We start from the raw sequence: 26,453 nt of genomic DNA, 5'->3' as shown, positions 1-26,453 counted from the left end.
TGGGAAGCAATATTTTTAAGCCAGAAGTTGACAGGTTTGTTGACATAACATAAAATGCACGTGTACAATGTTGGGAGTGCTGTGTGTTCTCACAGCACAGGTGGCACAGGAATATTTATCTGAGCCACAATCCCCACAGCGCCATAGCTCCGCCTCCTCCAAAACTCTATACACACACACACACACTGCAGATGGCTTTGGGTGGAGGACATTCCAGCTCCACTGCAGGCATGTTTTTTTAATTTTATTTCACCTTGATTTAACCAGGTAAGCTAGTTGAGAACAAGTTCTCATTTACAACTGCGACCTGGCCAAGATAAAGCAAAGCAGTGCGACACAAACAACACAGTTACACATGGAATAAACAAACATGCAGTCAATAATACAATAAAAAAAGTATATGTACAGTGTGTGCAAATGATGTAGGATAAGGGAGGTAAAGGCAATAAATAGGCCATAGTGGTGAAATAATTACAATTTGGCAATTAAGCACTGGAGTGATAAATGTGCAGAAGATGAGTGTGCAAGTTGGGGTACTGGGATGCAAAATAAGGTAAATAACAGTATGGGGGATGAGGTAGTTGGATGGGCTATTTACAGGTGCAGTGATCTGAGCTTCTCTGACAGCTGGTGCTGAAAGTTAGTGAGGGAGATAAGAGTTTCCAGCTTCAGTGATTTAAAAAAAAAAATGTTTTATTTTTTTTTGTGTGATTCGTTCCAGTCATTGGCAGCAGAGAACTGTCAGGAAAGGCGGCCAAAGGTGGAATTGGCTTTGGGGGTGACCAGTGAAATATACCTGCTGGAGCGCGCGCTACGGGTGGGTGCTGCTATGGTGACCAGTGAGCTGAGATAAGGCGGGGCTTTACCTAGCAAAGACTTATAGATGACCTGGAGCCAGTGGGTTTGGCGACCAATAAGAAGTGAGGGCCAGCCAACGGGAGCATACAAGTCGCAGTGGTGGGTAGTATATGGGGCTTTGGTGACAAAACGGATGGCACTGTGATAGACTGGATCCAATTTGCTGAATAGAGTGTTGGAGGCTATTTTCTAAATGACATTGCTGAGGTCAAGGATTGGTAGGATAGTCAGTTTTACAAGGTTATGTTTGGCAGCATGAGTGAAGGATGCTTTGTTGCGAAATAAGCCGATTTTGGATTGGAGATTCTTAATGTGAGTCTGGAAGGAGAGTTTACAGTCTAACCAGACACCTAGGTATTTGTAGTTGTCCACATATTCTAAGTCAACTGTCCAGAGGGGTGATGCGGGCAGGTGTGGGCAGCGATCGGTTGAAGAGCATGCATCTAGTTTTACTTGCATTTAAGAGCAGTTGGAGGCCACGGAAGGAAAGTTGTATGGCATTGAAGCTCGTTTGGAGGTTAGTTAACCAAAGAAGGGCTAGAAGTATACAAAATGGTGTCGTCTGCGTAGAGGTGGATCATAGAATCACCAGCAGCAAGAGCGACATCATTGATGTATACAGAGAAAAGAGTCGGCCCGAGAATTGAGCCCTGTGGCTCCCCCATAGAGACTGCCAGAGGTCCGGACAACAGGTCCTCCGATTTGACACACTGAACTCTGTTTTTAGAAGTAGTTGGTAACCAGGCGAGGCAGTCATTTGAGAAACCAAAGTTGTTGAGTCTGCCGATAAGAATGTGGTGATTGACAGTCGAAAGCCTTGGCCAGATTGATGAATACAGCTGCACAGTATTGTCTCGTATTGATGGCGGTTATGATAACGTTCAGGACCTTGAGCGTGGCTGAGGTGCAGCCATGACCAGCTCGGAAACCAGATTGCATAGCAGAGAAGGTATGGGGGATTCGAAATGGTCGGTGATGTGTTTATTAACTTGGCTTTTGAAGACTTTAGAAAGGCAGGGTTAGATAAATATAGGTCTGTAACAGTTTGGGTCTAGAGTGTCTCCCCCTTTGAAGAGGGGGATGACCGCAGCAGCTTTCTAATCTTTTGGGATCTCAGACGATAAGAAAGAGGTTGAACAGGCTAGTAATAGGGGTTGCAACAATTTTGGCAGATAATTTTAGAAAGAGAGGGTCCAGATTGTCTAGCCCGGCTGATTTGTAGTGTGGAGTAGCTCCCTCAACCCCTTCCAGGCCACAACATCCTCTGCCTTTCTTTTTCTATGCTGGTGGAGGAGGTGCATCACTGCAGCTGGGTACAACTTCTGCTGCAGAGGGAACCGGTTCTGTTCTCCGAGTACTCCCTAGACCTAGAGATTAGTGACAATTGTTACTGAGGGAATTATCCTGGTTAAATTAAGTTGAACAGACCTGAACAGAGCAACTTTCTCACTGATCCAAGTTGATGGCAGGGGTGTGCTGTCACACCTCTAGTCAGGTCTCTGTAAACCAGCATGGCTTTTTTTCTTCAAAAAGAAAAACAAGACAATAACAACTAAGTTTGATTTATTCTAAATGAAGATATAATATTAATTACATTTAAATTATCTGATACATAGGACACGTTATCTACTGTATCATAATGCATGACTAGTGGAGTTACTTTGCTTACACTCAATTATTTTCTTATAGGGAATCTATAGACCATTATGGGTAGGAAGTTGTGCTTCGTATGGACATTAAGTAGTCTGAAATGCCTCCTGAGACAGGTGATGACACATGCTTCAACAAGCACGGGACAGGAATATTTTGGGCATCTTGGCTAATGGATGATTATTGCTGGAATTGTTATCATGTACCATCTGATACTTGCCAAGTCCAGTGGTTCTCAACCTTTTTTGATAATTGAAGGCCCAATCACATCGTGCTCTGCCCATAGTGCCCAAAAAGTACCCCATCATATACATTTTAAATGTAGGCATATCCTATGAAATTAGTCTTTCTAAGTACCCACTTTGGATATGTAAGCATTGGCTTGAGAGAGTTTAAATCCATGTGAGAAAGTGTACTAGTGCACACTTATGGAGATTAAAGACAAAGACAGAGACAGGAGACGCAGCCTAGCACCGAAACAGGAAATGACACCATGCCATGGTTCCAGGGAAATTTAAGCCGAATGAACTGCTAATGTAAAATTGTAAATCCTTTTAAATGTTTTATATATTCAGATCGAATTGCACTCAAGAACTGTTCTTCGCTACTATGGGTCATATTAGCGGGCTATCCCGGGTTAAAAACACTTTAAAATCCATTACATTGGCTTTGTAAATCATAGTTTAAAAAACAATGCGTTATGTACCTTTGACGAAGGGACAGGATGTTAGAAGTTCTAGTTTTAGTTACGGCACAATAAAAATGATTACCGCCACCAACGTAATACTTACATTTTTTTTTATTTTACATTATTTAACTAGGCAAGTCAGTTAAGAACAAATTATTATTTACAATTAGGTGCCGTCCTATGGGACTCCCAATCACGATCGGTTGTGATACAGCCTGTAATCGAACCAAGGTGTCTGCTGTGACGTCTCAAGCACTGAGATACAGTGCCTTAGACCGCTGCGCCACTCAGGAGCAAAATTACGATATGAAACTGACTGATTTGAACCTTCTGACAAACTAGTGGGTCAGGCGGCACCCCACTCACTGTCTGATTCATATCGCGTGATTTCTGATGATTGTTCTCGATTATATCGACTGATTCTGTATGGGGTTCTTTCTATCTGACTGCACGTTCCCCGGGGAGAGGGAGCAAGCACGTACACAAGAGCAGAGTGCGTAAAACCATCTGATCTGCTAGGCCTGTAGTGAGTGGCTGGTTCAGTTATTTAGGGTTGAACAACTGTACAGTGGGTCACGTGACGGCATCTGCTGCTGGCTGAGCGAAGCGTGTTAGCAGGTAAAGAAATAAAAAGGTTTGTTATGATAACATTGACGAAAAATACAGTTCGTGCATTTGTTGTATGGGTTTGATTGACTTCAGTAATACTATTCGCGAAGAGACAGACCGGGCCATCATTTGACGTTACCAGTTAACCACTTAAGCGACGACGAGGTGCGGATGGAGCTAGGAGATTCTAGCCCTGCCGTAGCAATTGCATTGTGCGAACGTTTTCAAATGCTAGAAAGATTTGCTAGCATGCTATCAGCTAACCCACGGGTCAAGTAGCTAACTACTGACTAGCTAGCCATGTTCACACGCTTCTTGCTAGCAAATCGTTTCGGGTACGCCATAGTACTTTACAAGGTGTACATAGTAAACGTTACTACATTTGATTAGCTAATTTAACATAAGATGACCTGTGTTGGGTCACTGATGTTTCTGCTCCAATGGGAGCGACCAGTAGCTTAGCTAGCTACTTAGTAGCTAGCTAGCCGGTTACACAAAGAGTTTCGTCCTCAACATTGTTTATTTTTGTCGAAAGTGATCTGCTATAACGTCGTAAGCATGCTTATCTATGTGGCGTTATGGGGTTATTACCTAAAACATCTGGATATTTAAGGTTGAGGCAATTAGTACATTTGGGCTTTGTCCAGGCTCAATTTGTATATTTGAACAAATACTGTTACTTTTTCTTGGCAATATTTTAGCTAACTAATGTTAGCAAGTCAACGTTGGTCATCCTCTTGACATGTGAATCATCGAATTAAACAAACTCTGAAGCTATACTTTTGGGACGCACTGATTGTTGGAAGTAGTTAACGTAACGTTAATCCTGCTCAGAAATACTTTAGTAAGATTCATTTTCGTTCAATAACGAGGAGACTCGTCTAAATTGGCTAGCTAACTACCTTAGCCTAATTTACTAGCTAATTTAACAGTAGTTACTATAATCAACTAGTTTGTTCATGTGTTCCCACCCGGATAAGAGAACGCAGCTGTCACAATAACTAATAATGGCATCTGTTTAATGTTAGCGAGACGAGTGCTAACAAGCCAGCTACGCACTATCATTATTACATTAATCAGTTGGTTTTTCAGCTAACTACCTAGGCAATCTACTATAGCCACTTGCCAGTCCGGTAGTGAGGCCTAATTTAGCTAACAAACGTTACTGTTTTGATTAACTTCACGGGCACATGAATCCCTGGCACGGCGCAAATTCGTTTTTTGCCACCCCAAATGGCTGCCCATGATTTGGACTTGGCGCTGTGGTTTGCACAAGGCCCTCGCTAGAACTTTCAAAAATAGTTGACTAAGCTACGTTAGCTAGCTTAGCGTCATTCACAGCCATACCAAACTACTTGGCCATGTCAATACAGAGCAACATAATTGTCCTGTTTTATAAGTAGTCAATACTCAAAGGTGCCATTTAATAAACTTGAGGTTATGATGTTCTAACCTTAGTCAGATGTATGTGTGACGCTTGTTTGACCTGTACATCGAGCTATGTTTGTGAAACTGTTTTTGACTGTGCATGAGAGATGTAAGCTGACACCAGAACAGCCTCCCCCTGGTTTTGATGTCTAAATTTAAACATGAGGGGTAATGGATGGGGTTAGTCTAACATGGAAAAGTTAACAAAAGCAAGACTCCGTACTGTATACACTACAGAGATCCAAGGTTTGTCTAGCAGGTTGAAATTATTGATGTCCCTTTCACTGATTGATGTCCCCCCTCATATGTTTCAGATTTTTCTATTTTGTACATACATTGTTTTGTATATACTGTATATGATGACTTCAGTGGTCAGCAATCCAGCTCGAGGAACTCGGGACAGAGCGCTGCCCACTACCACACAAACCACACACCCACAGAAACAGATACAAGTGAGTTTCATACACACTTTCAGATTAGCAACACTATGTACACAGTGAACCTTTGGTTCTCATGTTATTCCTGCCATTACACAAACCAACAATAGAGTTGACATGTGTGTAACTGCCCTCTTTGAATGCAGGCCACAGCAGAACAGATTCGGCTTGCCCAGATGATCTATGACAAAAATGATGCTGACTTTGAGGATAAGGTCAAACAGGTGAGTACAGTGTGAAACAAGTTGTGAAAATGTGGAGAATTTATGTAGCCTAATACGTGTATGATTAAGTTCAGTACCAATGCACACTAGCCCCACATCTGTGTGGGTGTGCTTGTGTAAATAAAGCTGAGTTGTTGTGCACACGTGCTGATTGTGTTCCCACAGCTGATTGAGGTGACTGGGAAGACCCAAGATGAGTGCATGGTGGCCCTCCATGACTGCAATGAGGATGTCAACAGAGCCATCAATTTCCTGCTGGAAAGCACCTCTGACACAGTGAGGGTCCCCGAAAGACGCTCACCTTCACCCTTGCTCTGACTCATCCAGTGCCACTAACTCTCATTAAAGGCGTAATCTGTAGTTCCAACAACTACAAAGCGGTCTCCCAGCTACTGTTTTGATAAACAGCTTAGTGATGAGGCTGAAGAAATGTAGCCACTATCAAATTCATAGTCTGACTTATGGACTGACCACCCATGAAATAAAAATTATTGTTTTTTTTAACCATGTTTTGTGGCAAAAGTGTTTGTTTACATTTTTACACAAAGGTGTAAAACACGGTTGTATTTTGGCTTCTGGCAGGATGCAAGCTGTGGCATTTTAAGTTATATTCTTTAAGAATCCATGAGTACACATCAATTTAAAGAAAAATATTTGATAATTGATAGCCCCTTCAACCACTTGACTATTCAGTACCAAGTTTGCATCAATATATTCTCATAACCAAATCTAGTACCCATTTTCCAAGTTTGCTTATTTAGTGTTGAGTGTCTTCGTGTTTGCAATAAGGTATCTTTGTCTGTCAGACCACCTGGGAGACAGTTGGGAAAAAGGTGCGAGGGAAGGAGGGGGGTCCCTCGGAGATGAAGGACAACCGAGAGAAGAGAGGAGATCGCGAGGCAAGCCGGAGCCGCGGAGTCCCCAACAGGAGGGGCCGTGGAGCCAACCGCAGCAGAGAGGGTGAGGGGGAACACACCCAAGGGGGAGATATGATAGGAAGTGTGTTACATAAATCATATCTCTTTGTTTTTGCTTGTGTGTTGACTTATACGTAATTGTTTCTCCCTTTGCCTCTCCTTTTCAGTTCGGCCAGAAGAGAATGGGTTTGAAATGTGTTCTGGGGATAAAGTGGCTGACCGTGGTCGCAGGGGGAGAGGCGTTGCTGGCAGAGGTAAATACTACTATGAAAATTATGTACACTACATAGACAAAAGTAGGTGGACACCTGCTCGTCAAACATCTCATTCCAAAATCTTAGCCATTAATATGCAGTTGGTCCCTCTTTGCTGCTATAACAGCCTCCACTCTTCTGGGAAGGCTTTCCACTAGATGTTGGAACATTCCTGCGGGGACTTGCTTCTGTTCAGCCATGAGAGCATTAGTGAGCTCGTACACTAATGTTGGGCGATTAGGCCTGGCTCTCAGTCGGAGTTCCAATTCATCCCAAAGGTGTTTGATGGGGTTGAGGTCAGGGCTCTGTGCAGGCCAGTCAAGTTCTTCCACTCTGATCTCAAACCATTTCTGTATACACCTTTCTTTGTGCATGGGGACATTGTCATGCTGAAACAGGAAAGGGCATTCCCTGAACTGTTGCCACAAAGTTGAAGCGCAGAATCATCTAGAATGTCATTGTATGCTGTGCATTAAGATTTCCCTTCACTGGAACTAAGGGGCCTTGCCCAAACCATTATTCCTCCTCCACCAAACTTTACAGGTGGCCCTATGCATTGGGGCAGGTAGCTTTCACCTGGCATCCACCAAACCCAAATGTGTTCGTTGGACTGTGCGATGGTGAAGTGTGTTTTATCACTCCACAGGATGCTTTTCCACTGCTCCAGAGTCCAATGGTGACAAGCTTTACACCAATCCAGCCAAATGCTGCGTATGGTGATCGTAAGGTTCTATACGGCTGCTTGGCCATAGAAACCTATTTCATGAAGCTCCCGACGAACGGTTCTTGTGCTGACATTGCTTCCAGAGGCAGTTTGGAACTCAGTAGTGAGTGTTGCACCAAGGACGCAATGTTTACATGCTTCAGCACTCGGCGGTCCTGTTCCTTTGAGCTTGTGGGACCTATTATTTTCCAGATGAGCTGTTTCTCCTAGATATTTCCACTTTGCAATAACAGCACCTACAGTTGACCGGGGCAGCTCTAGCAGGGCAGAAATGTAACAAACCGACTTGAAAAGGTAGCATCCTATGACGGTCCCAGGCCATTCTACTGCCGTTGTGTCTGCAGATGGCATGGCTGTGCGCTTCGATTTTACACACCTGTCTGCAACTTGTATGGCTGAAATAGCCGAATCCACTCATTTGAAGGGTGTGTACACATACTTTTGGCCATGTCATGTATCTGAATTCTATAGCTCTGATATTATTAAGTGTTGATTATTTGATAAATCCATTGCATCGGGAGCGCTACAGTTTGCAGACACTTATTTTTTTTCCTAAGTGCTCTGTTCTGTCTACCTGCACCTTGTCAAATCTGTTTTTTTGCCCATTATACTACGTTACTGGTACTGGCCAACCTGAACTAATGTCCCACTGAGCCTTGTTGTACCTTGCCACACCCTGCCCACAAGATTCCACTTTGCCATGCTATACAACAGCCTCTACATTAATCCTCCCCAAAATGGCATATAAAGTGGGTATCTAGTTGATGGGGGGGGGGGGTTTAGTTGGCGATATGTCCATTTGTGTCGCCCAGCAATTCTTGTAAGTGCCATTGTGTGTGAAATATACAATCTTCAAAGTATTCCTTTGACCTATTTCACATTTTGTTACAGCCTGAATTTAAAATGATATCTAATTTCTCACCAATCTACACACAATACCCCATAATAACAGTGAAAACATGTTTCTAGAGATGTTAGATATTTATGCATTTCATTTTCAATAAATTTCCTAATTTACTTAAGTATTCACACTCCTGAGTCAATACTTTATATAAGCACCGTGGGTGGTGATAACAGCATTGAGTTGTGCAAGGCTGATATACATACCATAGACATCTGGATTTGGGGATTTTCTCTCATTCTTGCTTGCAGATTTTCTCAAGCGCTGTTAAGTTAGATGGGGAGTGGTGGTGAAAAGCAATCTGCAAGTCTTTCTGCAGACTGGCTGGGTCACTCAATGACTTTCACATTCTTGTTCTGAAGCCATTCCAGCATGGCTTTGTGCTTAGGGTCATTTTCCTTTTGGAATGTAAATCTTAGCCTCAGTCTCTCGTTTGCACTCTGAAGCATGTTCTCAAGGATTTGACTGTATTTGGCTCCATTCATTGTTCACTTTATGCTTATCAGTCTTCCAGTCCCTGCTGCTGAAAAGCATCCCCACGCATGATGCTGCCGCCACCATGCTTCACAGTAGGGATGGTGTTAGACTGGTTTTCTCCAGACATAGCACTTTACGTTCAGGCCAAAGAGTTACATTTTGGTTTCATCTGACCACAAACTTTACCCGTATGTCTTTCACATGCCTTTTTGCAAACTTCAGGCACACTGTAATGTAACTTTTTCTCTGGAGTGACTTCTGTCTGGCCACTGTAGAGACTGTTGTCCTTCTGGCAGATTCTTCCATCTCAGCCAAGGAACGCTCTAGTTCTGTCAGTGCTTCTTGCCCAGTTGCTCAGTTTGGTTGGACGGCCAGTTCTAGGCTGAGTCTGGGTAGCTCCATATTTTTTCAATTTCTCAAGGATGGAGACCACTTCGCTCTAGGAAATTTCCAACACTATAGAAATAGTTTTATAGCCTTCCCCAGATATTTGCCTCATCACAATTCTATCTCGGGGATCTAGAGACGGTTCCTTGGACTTCATGGTATAGTTTCTGCTCTGGCGTGCGCTGTCAACTGTGGGACCATTATATAAACTGTCCAAACAATTGAATTGGCCACAGGTGGACTCCAAGTTGTAGTGACATTGGAAATAAGTTAGATGCACCTGAGCTCAATTTGGGGTGTCATAGCAAAGGGGTTTGAATTATTATGTAAATTATGTTATTTTCAATGCATTTACAACATGAACAGGTTTTCACTTTGTCTTTATGTGGTGTTGTGTGTAGATGGGTGAGAAATATCTATTAAATCCATTTTGTGTTCGGGCTGTAACACAATGTGGAATAAGTCATGAGGTATGAATACTTTCTGAATGCACTACTGTCCTGCAGCTGCTATAGAACGGGGAGAAGGGGTGGACAAGCCAGGGAGGTTGTTTTGGTTGGGGTAAAGTCAGATCTGGCAGTGATGGCAGTTGCTGTCTGTAAATGTATTTATCATATGTCCTAAGCTGTCTAGGCTAAGCCAATCCTCGTATACTGATCCAAGACCTGTCAAATGCTGTCAGCCTGAAATCCAACCCTGATTTCTGATAAGCAAGTAGTGTCAGGTGTTCAGTCTGTTCAAAATTCTCTACCAGTCTACATGTAACTGACTCATAGCAGCATGCACACCATACTGTACCATGCCCCCTTCTAACCTGTTTTGAAGCAACACATATCAGACATTTGTGCTGAAAACATGTCTGTTTTAAAACACAGGCATTAGTAATGTAATTTAATGGATTGGTTTGTGTCTTGCAGCAGAGGTCAGACGTAGTGTTTCTGTGTGTCTTTAGGGTTGGGGGGTCGCGGAAGGGGAAGAGCAGCTGGTGGGAACAGGTTCTCCTCTCAGGGGATGGGGTGAGTTGAAGATCCACACTGGCGATCTCCTGCTGTTTGTTTATTCAGCTGTGTGTATCTAATTTATTGGTCACATACAAATGGTTAGCAGATGTTAATGCGAGTGTAGTGAAATGCTTGTGCTTCTAGTTCCGACAGTGCAGTAAATCTAACAAGTGTGTGTAGATGTGGCTGTTTCACTGTATCATAGCGTTGCTTAATAATGATTACAAGCACATAGATGAACCCCTAACCCTCTCCCCACCTAAGGATCTTCAACCCCGCCGACTACAACGCTAACTCTAGCGGGTCTCACCAGGAAACTTGGGAAGCAGAGGGGAACGAAGGTGGAGATGGTATAGGTGAGTAGGGTTGGGCGGTATCTGGATTTTCATACCGTTTCTGTACAACTCCGGGGTATATGGTATTACTGAATGTCTACACGGGGGGCTATTTAAAAATAAGAAACTCTCAAAACATTTTAGGCAACAGGGATCTTGATCCTGGAGGGGATTAAATGTCTCCGCTGTAACCAATAAGCTTGATCTTGACACTCTATACGGTCAAATTGGTTTGCCTGAGTTCTGAAATGTAGCCCACTCCCTTTCGAGGTGTAGGTTTTAGAGCGTTAAAGCATGGTTGTAGTAGTATAGTCCTGGACACAGTTGGAGCAGTGCGGTTTGGCCTCAACCAGGACCGTGTTCATTAGGCACCGAAAAGGAAGAAACCCGATTTTAAAACTGGAATGGACAACCTGGGTTTGTCCAATAAGAAAGTATTTTGTTTTCCTTTGTGATACATTAGTGTTTGCTCTGTGCGCCCCTAATGAACACAACTCTGATTGTGCTGCTGACTGAGCTCTGTCGGACATGAGGACTAACTCACGTACCCCTACTGTCCCCTACCATCATAGGAGGAACATGGAGAGGCAACTTGGAAGACTGGGCTGCAGAAGACTGGAATGAGGATGTGAGTGATGGTTGCCACTTTCGACTTTATATTACAGTGGCTACACAAGCACACACGCATAACAAAGGTTCTCTTCCTGATATTCTGTTTTTATCAACAGCTGTCTGAAACCAAAGTGTTCACTGCCTCTGCTCCTGCGAACCACATCACATCTGGACACAAGTATGGGCTCCAATCTAATGCTCACAGGAACGCACACTTAACCCCATGAAATACTCGATCTCTGTCGTCTTTCCCCGAGTCTTACAGCACGAATTCTCACAAATAACAGTAAAATGGCTTTGGGTTGGAATGCGAAGGTTTCATAGTAATGATATTTATTTATTTTTTATTTTACCTTTATTTAACTAGGCAAGTCAATTAAGAACAAATTCTTATTTTCAATGAAGGCCTAGGAACAGTGGGTTAACTGCCTGTTCAGGGGCAGAACGACAGAATTGTACCTTGTCAGCTCGGGGGTTTGAACTTGCAACCTTCCAGTTACTAGTCCAATGCTCTAACCACTAGGCTACCCTGCTGCCCCAAATATGAGTTGTGGGTATATGTAATAAGTTCTCTCTATATCTGCTTGTAAAATAATGGAGATGATGGTTACGAGCACATAGCTGAACCCGTTGTGTGCAATACCTCAATCTCTGAATCTCCTTTCGTCCAGTTACTTAATTATTTTTTCCATTGTGTTCACTCTGCTCAACTTCTCATGGAGAGAGCAATATATAAATGCGAGGTATTATACATAAATAGAAGTGATATTTCATTTTGGCAAAGAAGTAGTATCAGGGTACAACACTAAACTATCCACTCAGTGTCCCATTGTAAATGTACTGGTCGTCCTCTTTCCTCTCCAGTGTGGACATGGGCTCGCTGCTGCCCAAGACGGGCGGTGTGGAGGCGGATCTGGGTGGCATGGAGCCCCCTGCCCCTGTGTGCGTGGGGGGCCAGAGCCTGGTGTTCACCAACTCTCACCACAACTGCGCTCGCACCGCCACACACAGCTATGCCAGTGCTGCCTCTGGCACTAGCTACACCCACGGTGCCCTGGTGAGGCAGCCAGCCACACACACACACTTTTCATGGTTATACATATCTGTACAGGCTTTCACACAGACACACTATCAACTGTCTTGCTCTGTCTGTTAGTCCTCAGTCCTTGGCTCTGGATTTGGGGCTCTGAGTGGGCCCAAGCCGAACCCGGGTGAGGTTAGGATACCAGAGCAGCTCAACGGGCCCCAGCTCACCCCGCGGACCCATCAGCAGCTGGTCACCGCGGACAACAGCAGTGTCGCCAAAGAATCCGGTCCACCTGCAGTTCAAGGCTCCGCCCCCATTTCTGCCAGTGAAACCAAGGCCCCGAGAGTGGAGAAGGGCCCTGTTCTAACCTCTCACTGTAAGACACATACGGGTGCTATCATATGGAAAAGTTTCAAGTGAGGTGTGGGTACATGTCATTGTTTGTCTGTATCGACTTGTTGAATAGGAGGAGATAATGATGGTTACAAGCACATAGCTGAATCTTAATGTGTGGACTACCTCAATGACTGAATCTCCTTCCATCCTCATTGCATTTTTTCCCCAATACATTATCACTCTGTTCAACTTCTCATTCTATCCCCCCCAAAAGTCAAGTATATGGTGACAGTTTTGGGGGGGCAGCAGACTCATGGTACATGCAGATTTGAGGAGTCAGATCTGTATTTACTGGACTGCTAATGCCACCATTAACTCTTCTCTCTGTCTTCTCCAGTGGATCTAAAGATGCAGCCGGAGCCGTCCTCTGTCCTCAGCCAGCTGGCCCAGCGGCAGCAGCAGGCCCAGCATAGCTCCCTGCCCCAGGCAGAGCCTCTGTCTCTTCCCCCCCAGGTACCTACTCCCCCAGGCCACTACGATGCCGGGCCCCCGCCTCCCAGAGACGGACCCTCCCTGGACCATCAGGCTCCCATGGCTGAACCCCCACAGAGGCAGATCAAGACCCAGAGACGCAGAGTACCTCCTCCCTCAAAGGTTAGGAAACGTGTGGAAGTAGAGGTTGCCTGCTCACTCAGAGGGTACATAACAATGAGTGTTTGTTTTTCAACCATTTGTAAACATATCTAAAAGTACTGTAGGTAAGTGCAACTTTGCACACATTCGGTCTGAAATGTCTTAGAGTGTGTGACTGAGTGTGATTTATGTATTAAACTTTGTTAATAGTTTGTCCCTCTCATCCTCTTTCCTAATCCCTCTTGCTTGGTCTCCTCAGATCCCCTCATCTGCGGTGGAGATGCCAGGCTCAGCAGATGTGTCTGGTCTTAACGTGCAATTTGGGGCCCTGGACTTTGACTCGGAGCCCAGTGTGATTGACATGGGCCACCAGGCTGAGCCTGCCAGGGATCTGGCCCCCACAGCTGTACCCCAGCCCCAAAGCAGCTTGTTTTCCAAACCTGGACCAGTCAGGTGTTTATTTACTGCATTTTCTTAGTATAACTGTGTTGTATAGGGGTAGAGGCCACGGTGAACTTGCTTTACACTAACTCGTCCCTTTACGTTGTTGTTGCAGTGAGCCCCTTGGCAGCTTGTCATCCATGCCTCCGTCGATATCAGACCCCAGTTTCCCGTCTCTGGGTTTGCCCAGTGCCACACCATCCCCCTCCCTGGGTCTCCCCAGCGCCGCCCCACCCTCCACCTCCTCAGCTAGCAGAGTGGACAACGGCCCCGTGCAGCGCATGCCCCCCCACCTGGGCTACCCCCAGAGCAAAGACGCCCCCGCCGCCCCTCTCACTGTGAGTCACCAACACTGGATTTGTCAGGTGTGGTCAGACACTCTTTCGATTTAAGACTACTCCTCCTGTCTCTCATAGATATGGAGATGATGGTTACAAGCACATATCTGACTCTTACTATGTGGAATACCTCAATGACTGAATCTCCTATGGTCAATGGACACTTAAGACCCTCAGGCATTATTTAAGATTACTGGAGCTCTACTTTATCAGCACTGTATAGTGAAATCAAGATGGCCGACTGAGAATGTCAATGTCTTTCACAGAATGGCTATGGTGGCGTGAGGACACAGGGCCCTGAGGACTGTAAGTACTCAGGAGAATTTGTGATTGCCGAAAGTGTTATTTCATGGTGAAGTCCAGCATGCTTGCTTATCTGTTTCTTCTCTTTCAGCGATGTCGTTGGTTTCTCGAACCCCTAAGCCACAATCACCTCCCATGAGCAGTGACAGTGGCCCCGTCCACCATGTTCCCTCCCCAGCCCCCACACCTTCCTACTCTGCCCCTCTACCATCTGTCAGCAGGTAAGCCCATCACTCCCCTCCCCCCAGTAATTCTTATAATGGAGATGATGATGGTTACAAGCACATAGATGAATCTTAATATGTGGACTACCTCAATGACTGAATCTCCCATCTACTCTATTGACTGACAAAATAATAAAGTCCTTGTTGTAATGAGTTGGTTTAAACTTTAAGACTCATCGGATGATTTGGTAACGTTACCTGTTTTCTCTGCCACGGTTTCCCCAGTCATGTGACCAGTACATACTCGTCAGGATCTGCCCTCTCCACTAGCTCCTCCCTTACGGTCAGCACGGTGTCTTCTTCTGGGGTTAATGTAAATCACGTCCAAAACTTATCTAAAATAAGCTCTGAAAATGTGAAGAGTAAAAATGCTACCAAAAAATGTAACTGCTGTCTGTCCAACTCTCCCTCCCGCCGCCCTACAGATGACCAGCGAGGAGAGCAGTAGTCTCCACGCCTTCTCTTCCTCATCTGGACCTTCCATCAATGCTGCGGTTAGCAGCTCCAATGGCATGATGCATGTCCCCGGAGCACCTGGTCTATCCACCAATGGCAACACCACCCTCTCAGCTGCCGGACGCACTGCCCAACCCCAACCCCTGCTGAACACCACCTCTGGTGAGCTCAGGAGAACCATGCTGTCACACACAGGTTTTTTTAGTCACTTAACGGTCCTACTCTCTGCTGTCTATTATTTGACTGTAGACCTTGGTAATTTTGGCTCCCCCCTCTCTCATTCTTGTTCCACAGGCAAAGCCCCCCCTAACTTGGCCCAAGGACTGCCCCCTCTGCTGGCTAATCAGTACATTATGGGCCCTGGAGGCCTGCTCCCTGCATACCCGGTAACGACGCTAAACCTCTTTTTCTCTTGCATGCTCGTTCTTTGTTTCCATGAATTCCCATCCATTTCTCTTTACCAGTCTTGTTTTCCCCAAGTCTTTCTCTCACTGGCCTGCCATCGCACCCTTTCTCTCGCTCTCTTCCCTTTAATACCTTTCGGTTCTTGGTTGAATATGTGGATTATTTTAGTTGACCTGTTTCATTTGGTCATTGTACCTCTCTAAAGCAGATCTATGGATATGAGGACCTACAGATGCTGCAGTCTCGTCTGCCTATGGTGAGTAACTTTTCACACATGTATTACGCCGATGAAGAGCAATGCAGCACACATTTGTTTGCCCAGACGGACTCTTGCACGGTCTCTGGTTTAGATGACCCAAACAAAAATAAATGTTAATGATTAATATTGCATATCTGTGTCCCTGTCATAACATGGAGATGGTTACAAGCACATGGCTGAATCCTAATATGTGGACTACCTCAATGACTGTTGAATCTGTTTGGCTTCTCCTGGTGTCTATTTCCCTGTAGGACTACTATGGAGTTGCATTCCCTGGTACAACCGCAACAATGCCTGGCAGAGATGGGCTAGCCAACAATCCATACTCAGGTAATTCTTGTTCCACATTCATTTACAGATGCACTATTTTCGGTGGCCTGAACCAGATCTTGGGTGCATACCATAATATGGAGATGATGATGGTTACAAGCACATAGCTGAATCTTAATTTGTGGACTACCTCAATGACTGAATCTCCATCTCCTCTGACTAACATTATAATTAAAGCTTGATTTACTTATGGGGGGGGGGTGGCGGTGGCTGAATTGAAAGGGACTAGCTAATTCAGCTCCTCCCAACTCTCACAGTGCCTTCACAAAGTGTTCATACACTTTGGCTTATTCCACATTTTGTTGTTACAGCCTGAATACAAAATGGATTAAGTTTATTGATAATCCATCTACACGCAACACCACGTGATGACAGTGAAAACACGTTGCTAATTTATTGAAAATGAAATGCAGAAATATCTTATTAAAATAAGTATTCACACCCCTGAGTCAATAGTTTGTCGAATCACCTTGGACGGCAATTACAGCTTTGAGTTGTCTTGGGTATGTCCATAAGCCTTGCACACCTGGATTATTTTTTTTTTCTCCCATTCTTTCTTGCAGATTTTCTCAGGGTCTGTTAAGTTAGATGGGAAGTGGCGGTGAAGAGCAATCAAGTCTTTCCACAGATTTTCAATGCGATTCAAGTCTGAGCTTTGGCTGGGTCACTCAAGGACTTTCATATTCTTGTTCTGAAGCCATTCTATCATTGCTTTTGGTCATTGGCCTGTTGGAACGCAAATCTTCGCCCCAGTCTAAGGTTGTTTGCACTCTAAAGCGGGTTCTCATCCAAGATTTGCTCGTATTTGGCTCTATTCATTGTTCCCTCTATCCTTATCAGTCTCCCAGTCCCTGCTACTGAAAAGCATCCCCATAGCATGATGATGTCGCCACCATGCTTCACGGTAGGGGTGATAAGCTGAGCCTGGTTTTCTCTAGACATAACTATTTGGCCTGAATGCAAAGTGCTATATTTGTTTCATCAGACTACAAACTTTTGCCTTATCTGTCTTTAAATGCCTTTTTGAAAACGCCAGTTGGTGATGTGCTTTTTCTCAGGAGTGGTGTCCGTCTGGCCATTCGCCCATAAAGACTTATGGTTGTTTGTCATCTCAGCCAAGGAACTTTGTAGTTCTGACAGTGGTCATTGGGTTCTTGGTCAGCTCCCTGACCAGGATCCTTTTTGCCCGGGTGCTCAGTTTGGTGGGACGACCAGCTCCAGGCAGTCTGAGTACTTCAATATTTTTTCCAATTTCCCAATGTTGGAGATCACTGGGCTCTTGGAAACTTTCAACGCTAGAAATGGTTTTATACCCTTCCCAGGTATATGCCTAAATTTGGAGTGTCATAGCAAAGGGGTGTGAGTACTGATGGAAGTTGCATTTCTGTATTTAATTTTAAATTTTTTTGCTAACATTTCTAGAAACATGTTTTCACTGTCATTGTGGGGGGTGTGTGTGTGTGGGGGGGGGGGGGGGGGGATACATTTGATTTGTTTTGAGTTCAGGTTGGAACACAAAATGTTGAGTAAATCAAGGGGTATAAATACTCTCTCATTCCCTCTCATGCATTTGCCTGTTCTCAGAGGGGGAATTCCGGCCGAGGGGTTAACCTCTCAGGGATATTCAGGGCGGTAGAGTCCCGTCCCGACAGTGAAAGTGCAGGGCGCCAAATTCAAAACAACAATCTCATAATTAAAATTCCTCAAGCATTTTAAAGATAAAATTCTCGTTAATCCAGCCACAGTGTCTGATTTCAAAAAGGCTTTACAGCGAAAGCACCACAAACGATTGTTAGGTCACCACCAAGTCACAGAAAAACACAGCCATTTTTCCAGCCAAAGAGAGGAGTCACAGAAAGTAGAAATATAGATTCAATTAATCACTAACCTTTGATCTTCATCAGATGACACTCATGGGACTTCATGTTACACAATACATGTATGTTTTGTTCGATAAAGTGCATATTTATATCCAAAAATCTCATTTTACATTGGCGTGTTATGTTCAGTAGTTCCAAAACATGCAGTGATTTTGCAGAGAGCCACATCAATTTACAGAAATACTCATAATAAACATTGACGAAAGATACAAGTGTTATGCATGGAACTTTAGATATACTTCTCCTTAATGCAACTGCTGTGTCAGATTTCAGATAAACTCTACGGATAAAGCACACCATGCTATAATCTGAGTACGGCGCTCCGAGACCAAAACAGCCAAAGAGATATCCGCCATGTTGTTAGTCAGAAATAGCATTATAAATATTCACTTACCTTTGATCTTTATCCGAATGCACTCCCAGGAATCCCAGTTCCACAATAAATGTTTGATTTGTTCGATAAAGTTCATAATTTCTGTCCAAATACCTCCTTTTGTTAGGGCGTTTGGTAAACAAATCCAAATATGTCAAACGATGAATAGAATCAATCTTTAGGATGTTTTTATCATAAATCTTCAATAATGTTCCAACCGGAAAATTCCTTTGTCTGTAGAAAAGCAATGGAACCCAAGCTAACTTTGCCATGAGCTCGTGACGCACAGTCATGTGAATCTGCCAGACACCTGGCTCAGTCCCCTCTTATTCGGCCCCACTTCACAGTAGAAGCATCAAACAAAGTTCTAAAGACTGTTGACATCTAGTGGAAGCCTTAGGAAGTGCAAGATGACCAATATCCCACTATCTTCGATAGGCTATGAGTTGAAAACCTACAAACCTCAGATTTCCCACTTCCTGGTTGAATTTTATTCAGGTTTTCGCCTACCATATGAGTTCTGTTATACTCGCAGACATCATTCAAACAGTTTTAGAAAACACTCAAACTTCAATCTATGCATATTCTAGCTTTTATGGCTGAGTTGCAGGCAGTTTACTCTGGGAACCTTATTCATCCAAGCTACTCAATACTGTTCCCAGTCACCAAGAAGTTAAGCACACGTAAATGGGGCGTAATTCCCTTTTTATGCACTTCTCTACCCATATTCTGACTTTCAATTTAAGCATAAGAATAGCATGCTATTCGTTGGGGGTGGAGATCAAAGAAATTAATGTGTGGCGGAGGTGTCTACAGATACGCCATCTTTGAACCTTGTTAGTTCACTCAATTCCACCACCTTCAAGCACAAAGAAACAATTAAGGTCGAGCAACCTGTCGGTTCCAAGTGGTACATCTACTTAATTATTTCCTATGTAACACCATTCTCCATGCACTGTAATTTACAAATTGATAAAAGCTAGGTAAATGAGTAATCTGTTTGGACAAGAGGATTGTTAATATTAATGACAGTTTTAGATCTATTTGATCATATGATCACTGGAGACTAGAGGTCGACCGATTATGATTTTCCAATAACGGTACCGATTATTGGAGGACCAAACAAAGCCGATACCGATTAATTGGCCAATTTTATATTTATTTGTAATAATAATTACAACAATAATGAATGAACACTTACCGTAATATAATACATCAATAAAATCAATTTAGCCTCAAATAATGAAACATGTTCAATTTGATTTAAATAATGCAAAACAAAGTGTTGGAGAAGAAAGGAGAAGTACAATATGTGCCATGTAAAAAAGGCTAACGTTTGAGTTCCTTGCTCAGAACATGAAAACATATGAAAGCTGGTCGTTCCTTTTAACATGAGTCTTCAATATTCCCAGGTAAGAAGTTTTAGGTTGTAGTTGTTATAGGAATTATAGGACTATTTCTCTCTATACCATTTGTATTTCATATACCTTTAACTATTGGATGTTCTTATAGGCACTATAGTATTGCCAGTGTAATAGTATAGCTTCCGTTCCTCTCCTCGCTCGAACCAGGGTTACATCGAAAACGGCCATCCTCGAAGCATCGTTATCCATTGCTCCACAAATGCCGTGGCGGCCCTTGCAGAGCAAAGGGAACAACTACTTCAAGGTCTCAGAGCGAGTGAAGTTTGAAACGCTATTAGCGCGCACCCCGCTAACTAGCTAGCCATTTCACATCGGTTACACCAGCCTAATCTCGGGAGTTGATAGGCTTGAAGTCATAAAGAACTCAATGCTTGAAGCACAACGAAGAGCTGCTGGCAAATGCACGAAAGTGCTGTTTGAATGAATACTTACGAGCCTGCTGCTGCCTTCCACCGCTCAGTCAGACTGCTCTATCAAATATAAAATCATAGACTTAATTATAACACAGAAATACGAGCCCTGGGTCATTAAAATGGTCAAATCCGTAAACAAAATGTTTATTTCAGTGAAATACAGAACCGTTCCGTATTTTATCTAAGTCTAAATATTGCTGTTACATTGCACAACCTTCAATGTTATGTCATAATTATGTACAATTCTGGCAAATTAATTACGGTCCTTTGTTAGGAAGAAATGGTCTTCACACAGTTCACAACGAGCCAGGTGGCCCAAACTGCTGCTATACCCTGATTCTGCTTGCACAGAATGCAAGAGAAGGGACACAATTTCCCTTGTTAAAATAAATTCATGTTAGCAGGCAATATTAACTAAATATTCAGGTTTAAAAATATACTCTTGTGTATTGATTTAAGAAAGGCATTGATGTTTATGGTTAGGTACACATTGGTGCAACGACAGTGCTTTTTTCCTGAATGCGCTTGTTAAATCATCATCCGTTTGGAGAAGTAGGCTGTGATTCGATGATAAATTAACAGGCACCGCATCAATTATATGCAACGCAGGACATGCTAGATGAACTAGTAATATCATCAACCATGTGTAGTTAACTAGTGATTATGTTAAGGTTGATTTGTTTTTTATAAGAGAAGTTTCATGCTAGCTAGCAACTTACCTTGGCTTCTTGCTGCACTCGCATAACAGGTAGTCAGCCTGCCAAGCAAGCTCCTTGTGGAGTGCAATGTAAGGCAGGTGGTTAGAGCGTTGGACTAGTAACCGGAAGGTTGCAAGGTCGAATCCCCGAGCTGACAAGGTACAAATCTGTCGTTCTGCCCCTGAACAAGGCAGTTAACCCACCGTTTCTAGGCCGTCATTGAAAATAAGAATGTGTTCTTAACTGACTTGCCTAGTTAAATAAAGGTTTAATTATTATTTTTTTAAAATCAGCCACAATCGGTGTCCAAAAATGCAGATTACCGATTGTTATGAAAACTTGGAATCGGCCGTAATTAATCGGTCGACCTCTACTGGAGACTGTGAAACCAGTCATATGGCAGCAAACTGAAGCATGCCAACATATCACCTTTTCCACAGTGAAGTTGAAGTGCTGGCCTTGTAACTTGGGATATAATTGAGGTCTAAATTATAGGCTTCTGTAGCCATGCGCAAATAACAGTGTAAAGGCAAACCTACAGAGTCAATTTATTTTTTATTTGATTTCTGTTTTAATTACACTGAACAAAAATATGAATGCAACTTCAAAGATTTTACTGATTTACATATGGAAATCAGTCAATTGAAATAAATCAATTAGAAAACTATGGGTTTCACATGACTGGGAGTAAAGATATGCATCTGTTGGTCACAGATGCATGTTGCCTTCAAATGAGTGGATTTGGCTATTTCATCCACACCCGTTGCTGACTTGTATAAAATCAAGTAGGAGAAATGTGTTCTCTGGAGTGATGAATCACACTTCACCATTTGGCAGTCCAACAGCTAAATCTTGGTTTGGCGGATGCCAGGAGAACGCTACCTGCCCCAGGAGTAATAATGGTCTGGGGCTGTTTTTCATGGTTCGGGCTAGGCCCCTCAGTTTCAGTAAAGGGAAATCTTAACGTAACACCATACAATGGTGTTCTAGACAATTCTGTGTTTCCAACTTTCTGGCAACAATTCAGGGAAGGCCCTTTCCTGTTTCAACATGACAATGCCCCTGTGTACAAAGCAAGGTCCACACAAAAATGGTTTGTCGAGGTCGGTGTGGAAGAACTTGACTGGCCTCCAGAGCCCTGACTTCAACCCCATCAAACACCTTTGTGATGAATTGGAATGCTGACTGCGAGCCAGGTCTAATCGCCTAACATCAGTGCCCGACCTCACTAATTATCTTTTGGCTGAATAGAAGCAAGTTCCCACAGCAATGTTCTAACATCTAGTGGAAAGCCTTCCCAGAAGAGTGGAGGCTGTAAAAGGGGGACCAACTCCATATTAATGGTCATGATTTTGGAACGAGATGTTCATCGAGCAGGTGTCCATACTTTTGGCCATGTAGTGTACCCTTTTTAAAAAATGTCGATCCAGAGAATCCCAAACATGCTCAATGGGTGATGACATGTCTGGTTAGTATGCAGGCCATGGTGGAACCTGGGCATTTTCAGCTTCCAGGAATTGTGTACATATCCTTGCTACACGGGCCATGAATTATCATGCTGTGACATGAGGTGATGGCTGTGGATGAATTGCACGACTATGGGCCTCAGGATCTCATGGCATCTCTTTGCATTCAAATTGCCATCAATAAAATGCAATTGTGTTAGTTGTCCATGGGTTCTAACTTTTTCACTAGCAAATAAGGGACAAAAGGTGGCATGCCAGTGCACGGTGCCACGGCGGTATGGTGTTGTGTTAATGAATATACAGCGTATATTCATTCTTCAATTGGAAAGGCAAAACCATTTGTATATTCCATTTAGCCTTTAGCTTTACTAAAACTTTATCACTATGTAAACTTATGTGAATAAACCTCAAAATAAATTATCAAAGAAATCACAATTTGGACTTTTTTGCATTTGAAAAGTTGTTTTTTTGCTGTAAGAGGGACATGAGTCACTCACCAAGTCTACATATTTTTTGTTGCTCTTCACTGATTCAAGCAGTCCTTTCTCCTCTTGCATAGCCAGAGAGAAGTCATTACATGACATCACAGTTCCCAGATATTTGAAGTTCATTTTTGATCAGCTCTGTGCTACATCTGTTTCTTGAGTCTGACCATTTAATGGTCATCAGACAGAAAATCCTCTCTGCAAAGACATTTGAGTCTGGCACACCGAGGACAAATAAGACTATCCTGAACATGTTGGTTAAATTCGCTTTCCCTAGGTTTTGAAAAACTGCCACCTACTTCTCACTGGTGGATTTTGTGGTATTCTGTCCGGCCTTCTGTATTTCCTCCCGGCTAGCACAAAACTCTTCATAGAGTTGGTCCATACTGACTCTGCCATTTTGAGGGCCACCACCACCTGCTCCAGGTCAGTGAAGGAGAGCTCCTCATAGAGGCCGATCAGTTTCACCATTACATTTTCTGGTGAGAAATCAAACCAGTGTCATAGAACTTCAAAGCCCTGTTGCTGCTTGAACCTTTGTGCTGACAATTGTTTGTCCATCAGCTACTTGGTCTGCTCAGAAAAAAACTGTCCTCTTTCAGCTGAAGCATATTTAATGTTGAACTTTTGGACTTCCTCGTAAACATCTGTGATGCAGAGCGTTGTTTCGTCCAGCTTTTTTACGAGTTGGTCAAAAACACACCCACTTTGTGGAAAAGGCACAGATAAATCTCACCAGCTTCTGTTTTTTTTCTTCATACTCAAAAATACTATTCAGTGCCACAGGACAGGTCTCCCTATCTCAGTAAGGGACCTGAAGTATGATGTAAGAGCTGGCCATCTTTGCTGGAGACGATCGACGCTGGATGAAGAGAGAGCCATCATGTGCAAACATGTCGCAGAATTTCACGCCACTCAGTGTCAACAAAGGCAAATAAAAATGCACGCAGTTCCTGTCTTCGGGAAGCAGATACTGATAAGTGGCTGTAGATCTGTAAAACAATTGTCAATATCCACTGACCGCTGATCGCAGGCGTGCTTGCAGGCATTATGAGCTATGTGAGCTGGGCAATTAGCTTTCAGAATGCGATTGTTGGCACTGCTCAATAACTGGTAAACGGAGGGGTGTTTTCCAATTATGTCAGTGTCTGCAGTAGACGTCACGAAGAATGCACCGATATTGCTAGCACCTTTAGCTAGTGTGGCCTTGTGCATTCCTGTGGATGCATGCAGAGTTAGGTCATTCTCCCCTTCATAGCCAATTGAGAATTCCCGATGCATAAAGTACACAGCTTTCGTTGAGTCACCACTGACAGCCTTAACCCACATCTTTTTTGCGTTACATTGTTTGTTGTATCTGCACAGTCTTTTTTTGCATGTTTATCCATATTTCCTTGATATGCCAAACCGACCGAACAATAACATAATTACTTTGCAGGAAGTGGCGTGTTTACACTACTGTGATTGGATGAATATACAGGACAAGGGAGGTCTTGTATGGGACAATATATAATATAGGGACACCCCGGCTAATACGGGACAGTTGGCAACCCTAGTTGTCCAGTAGGTTATGCCTGCCCATAGCATAACTCCACCGCCACCATGGCATCAACAAACTGCTCGCCGACACAACGCCATCTGCCCGGTACAGTTGAAACCGGGATTTATCCGTGAAGCGCTCACTTTTCCAGCGTGCCAGTGGCCATCGAAGGTGAGCATTTGACCACCAAAGTCAGTTATGATGTCAAATCAAACGTGCCAATTTTCTCTGTCCGCAGCTACGAGATCAGAGTTAAACGTACGCAGAAATGAATAAGGCTTGATTTAAAAAAATGTTTTTATTACATTTTAATAAAACATGAATCCACTGAGTAAATCTAACATCCCGTTTCTCAAGCTGCAACATGCGTACATGTTTGAGTCAACGGACATGGAGATTAAGTCATTATTCAACGTAGATACCCAGTGTCTGCCCCTCCTGTTTGTTGTGATGAGTTTGTCAACTGTCCACTGTACTTAAACACATGTACAAATCCCTTTTCAACTCCGTGTGTTGTGGAAAGGCAAACACTAATCGTTTCACACTAACGTTAGCGAACCAAATATGGGAATTCAATGGCCTCTATAGTGCTTTACTATAGTGCTTTACTATATATCTTTGTCTTGTCGTGACTACAACACAAAGCATATTGAAACATGGTGGCAGCGGTACCCAAAAGAACCTGGATCTCATCGATGAAAATGAAGAATACATCCCAGTTTGAAGAAGTGCCGCGTTTACAGCCTAGTCATCGCCCCGAACATCTACGTTAGCTGGCTATCGTGAGTGACTCCATGCTAACTGGCTATTGGATACAAGCAGTTTCGTTAGTAGCTAACGTTCCATTCTACAACTAAATCGCCATGGAAAATGCACTGAAACCTCCAGGGAAAAATAGACTTTGATGATTGTAATTTAGCACTGACCTGCGAAAGAGAAATTTAAATTTGTATATGGCTCTTACAATGAGAGAAGAACCTGATGACTACAAAGTGAAGCTACTGTATCTCATTGGGGTAAAGGGCAGAGAGATTTGTGAGACCCTATGTGTGGGCAGTACAAAAGACAATCTCTCTGAAGTAATTGCAGCATTGGATGCATTTTGTGATCTAAAGAAAAATGAATCAATTGAGTTTTTTTTCATGTGAAGTCAGGGCCAAGATGAGAGTTTAGACATATCTCACTGAATTGAGGACTCTAGTGGCCACCTGCAACTTTGAAGTAATCAGACTCTCTTATCAGGGACAGGATTGTGTGTGACACGTGACCCACACTTAGGAGAGCACTTACTCGGAGACTGATCTCAGTTTAGAGAAATGCATACAGATTGGAAGAGCTGCAGAACTGTCCAGACAGAGAGCTAAAGTCATACAAGTGTAGGGCCCTGTAGCAGTGCATGCAGTAACACAGAAAGAGAGGGAGAGGAGACCCTACAGAGGGATAGAGCATAATACTGTGGACGGACACATGAGAGAAAAAAGGAAAAATGCCCTGCATATGGACAAATGTAAATCATGTGGAAAAAACAATCACTGCTCTACAGTTTGTGAAAGTGCAGGGACCAGCAAGAGAAACAGTCCTGGCAATGGAAAATGCGTCAGCTGACTCAGTGGTGAGGATGTTCTGTGCATCACACTAGGGGCAAAGTCAGAGCGCATCAATGTGGTGCAGGAGAAAACCACAGACTCCAATGCAGCTCTCTTTGCAACCATGCTGGTCAACAAAGTCAGTCAGATTTCAGCTAGATTGTGGTGCTAGTTGTAATGTTATCCGTGCAAACCTCAAAAGCCAGTCACCTATATAACAAGAGTACTCTGAAACCACTGGGGAAGTGCACACTTAAAATTATCAATCCACACATTAAGAAAACCTACCGAGTTGAGTTCATCGTAGTCAACGAGAATGTGCACAGGCCCATTC

The 26,453-nt window shown here is 43.4% G+C and overlaps 1 protein-coding gene and 1 non-coding gene across 9 annotated transcripts in view; both read left to right on the top strand.

Moving 5' to 3' along the window:
• The window catches only part of LOC110525392 (ubiquitin-associated protein 2), a 48,105-nt gene that overhangs the window by 8,009 nt on the left and 13,643 nt on the right, over positions 1-26,453 (top strand). The window contains exons 1-22 of one of the 8 annotated variants that reach the window (XM_021605456.2): positions 3,512-3,814; positions 5,548-5,685; positions 5,817-5,894; positions 6,060-6,170; positions 6,701-6,854; positions 6,979-7,065; positions 10,507-10,570; positions 10,820-10,911; positions 11,463-11,518; positions 11,619-11,680; positions 12,367-12,559; positions 12,659-12,905; positions 13,263-13,519; positions 13,758-13,951; positions 14,055-14,304; positions 14,544-14,583; positions 14,672-14,801; positions 15,030-15,117; positions 15,230-15,422; positions 15,555-15,646; positions 15,871-15,921; positions 16,176-16,254. In XM_021605456.2, the coding sequence (XP_021461131.2) occupies positions 5,590-5,685; positions 5,817-5,894; positions 6,060-6,170; positions 6,701-6,854; positions 6,979-7,065; positions 10,507-10,570; positions 10,820-10,911; positions 11,463-11,518; positions 11,619-11,680; positions 12,367-12,559; positions 12,659-12,905; positions 13,263-13,519; positions 13,758-13,951; positions 14,055-14,304; positions 14,544-14,583; positions 14,672-14,801; positions 15,030-15,117; positions 15,230-15,422; positions 15,555-15,646; positions 15,871-15,921; positions 16,176-16,254 (2,614 nt within the window). In that variant the 5' untranslated portion in view covers positions 3,512-3,814; positions 5,548-5,589. Of the gene's footprint in view, positions 1-3,511; positions 3,831-3,945; positions 3,971-5,547; positions 5,686-5,816; positions 5,895-6,059; positions 6,171-6,700; positions 6,855-6,978; positions 7,066-10,506; positions 10,571-10,819; positions 10,912-11,462; positions 11,519-11,618; positions 11,681-12,366; positions 12,560-12,658; positions 12,906-13,262; positions 13,520-13,757; positions 13,952-14,054; positions 14,305-14,543; positions 14,584-14,671; positions 14,802-15,029; positions 15,118-15,229; positions 15,423-15,554; positions 15,647-15,870; positions 15,922-16,175; positions 16,255-26,453 lie in introns of those variants that run through there. The other 7 variants (XM_021605458.2, XM_021605461.2, XM_021605455.2 and 4 more) reach the window with 7 other exon arrangements.
• LOC118965125 lies at positions 12,993-13,071 on the top strand. The gene has a single exon (XR_005052456.1). It is a non-coding gene; the product is annotated as a small nucleolar RNA SNORD121A (small nucleolar RNA).

This window comes from Oncorhynchus mykiss, chromosome 6 (assembly GCF_013265735.2).
Source record: "Oncorhynchus mykiss isolate Arlee chromosome 6, USDA_OmykA_1.1, whole genome shotgun sequence".
NCBI classification, from domain to species: Eukaryota; Metazoa; Chordata; class Actinopteri; order Salmoniformes; family Salmonidae; genus Oncorhynchus; species Oncorhynchus mykiss.
Note: the sequence above shows the minus strand (reverse complement) of the source record. Positions and strands in the feature narration are given on the sequence as shown.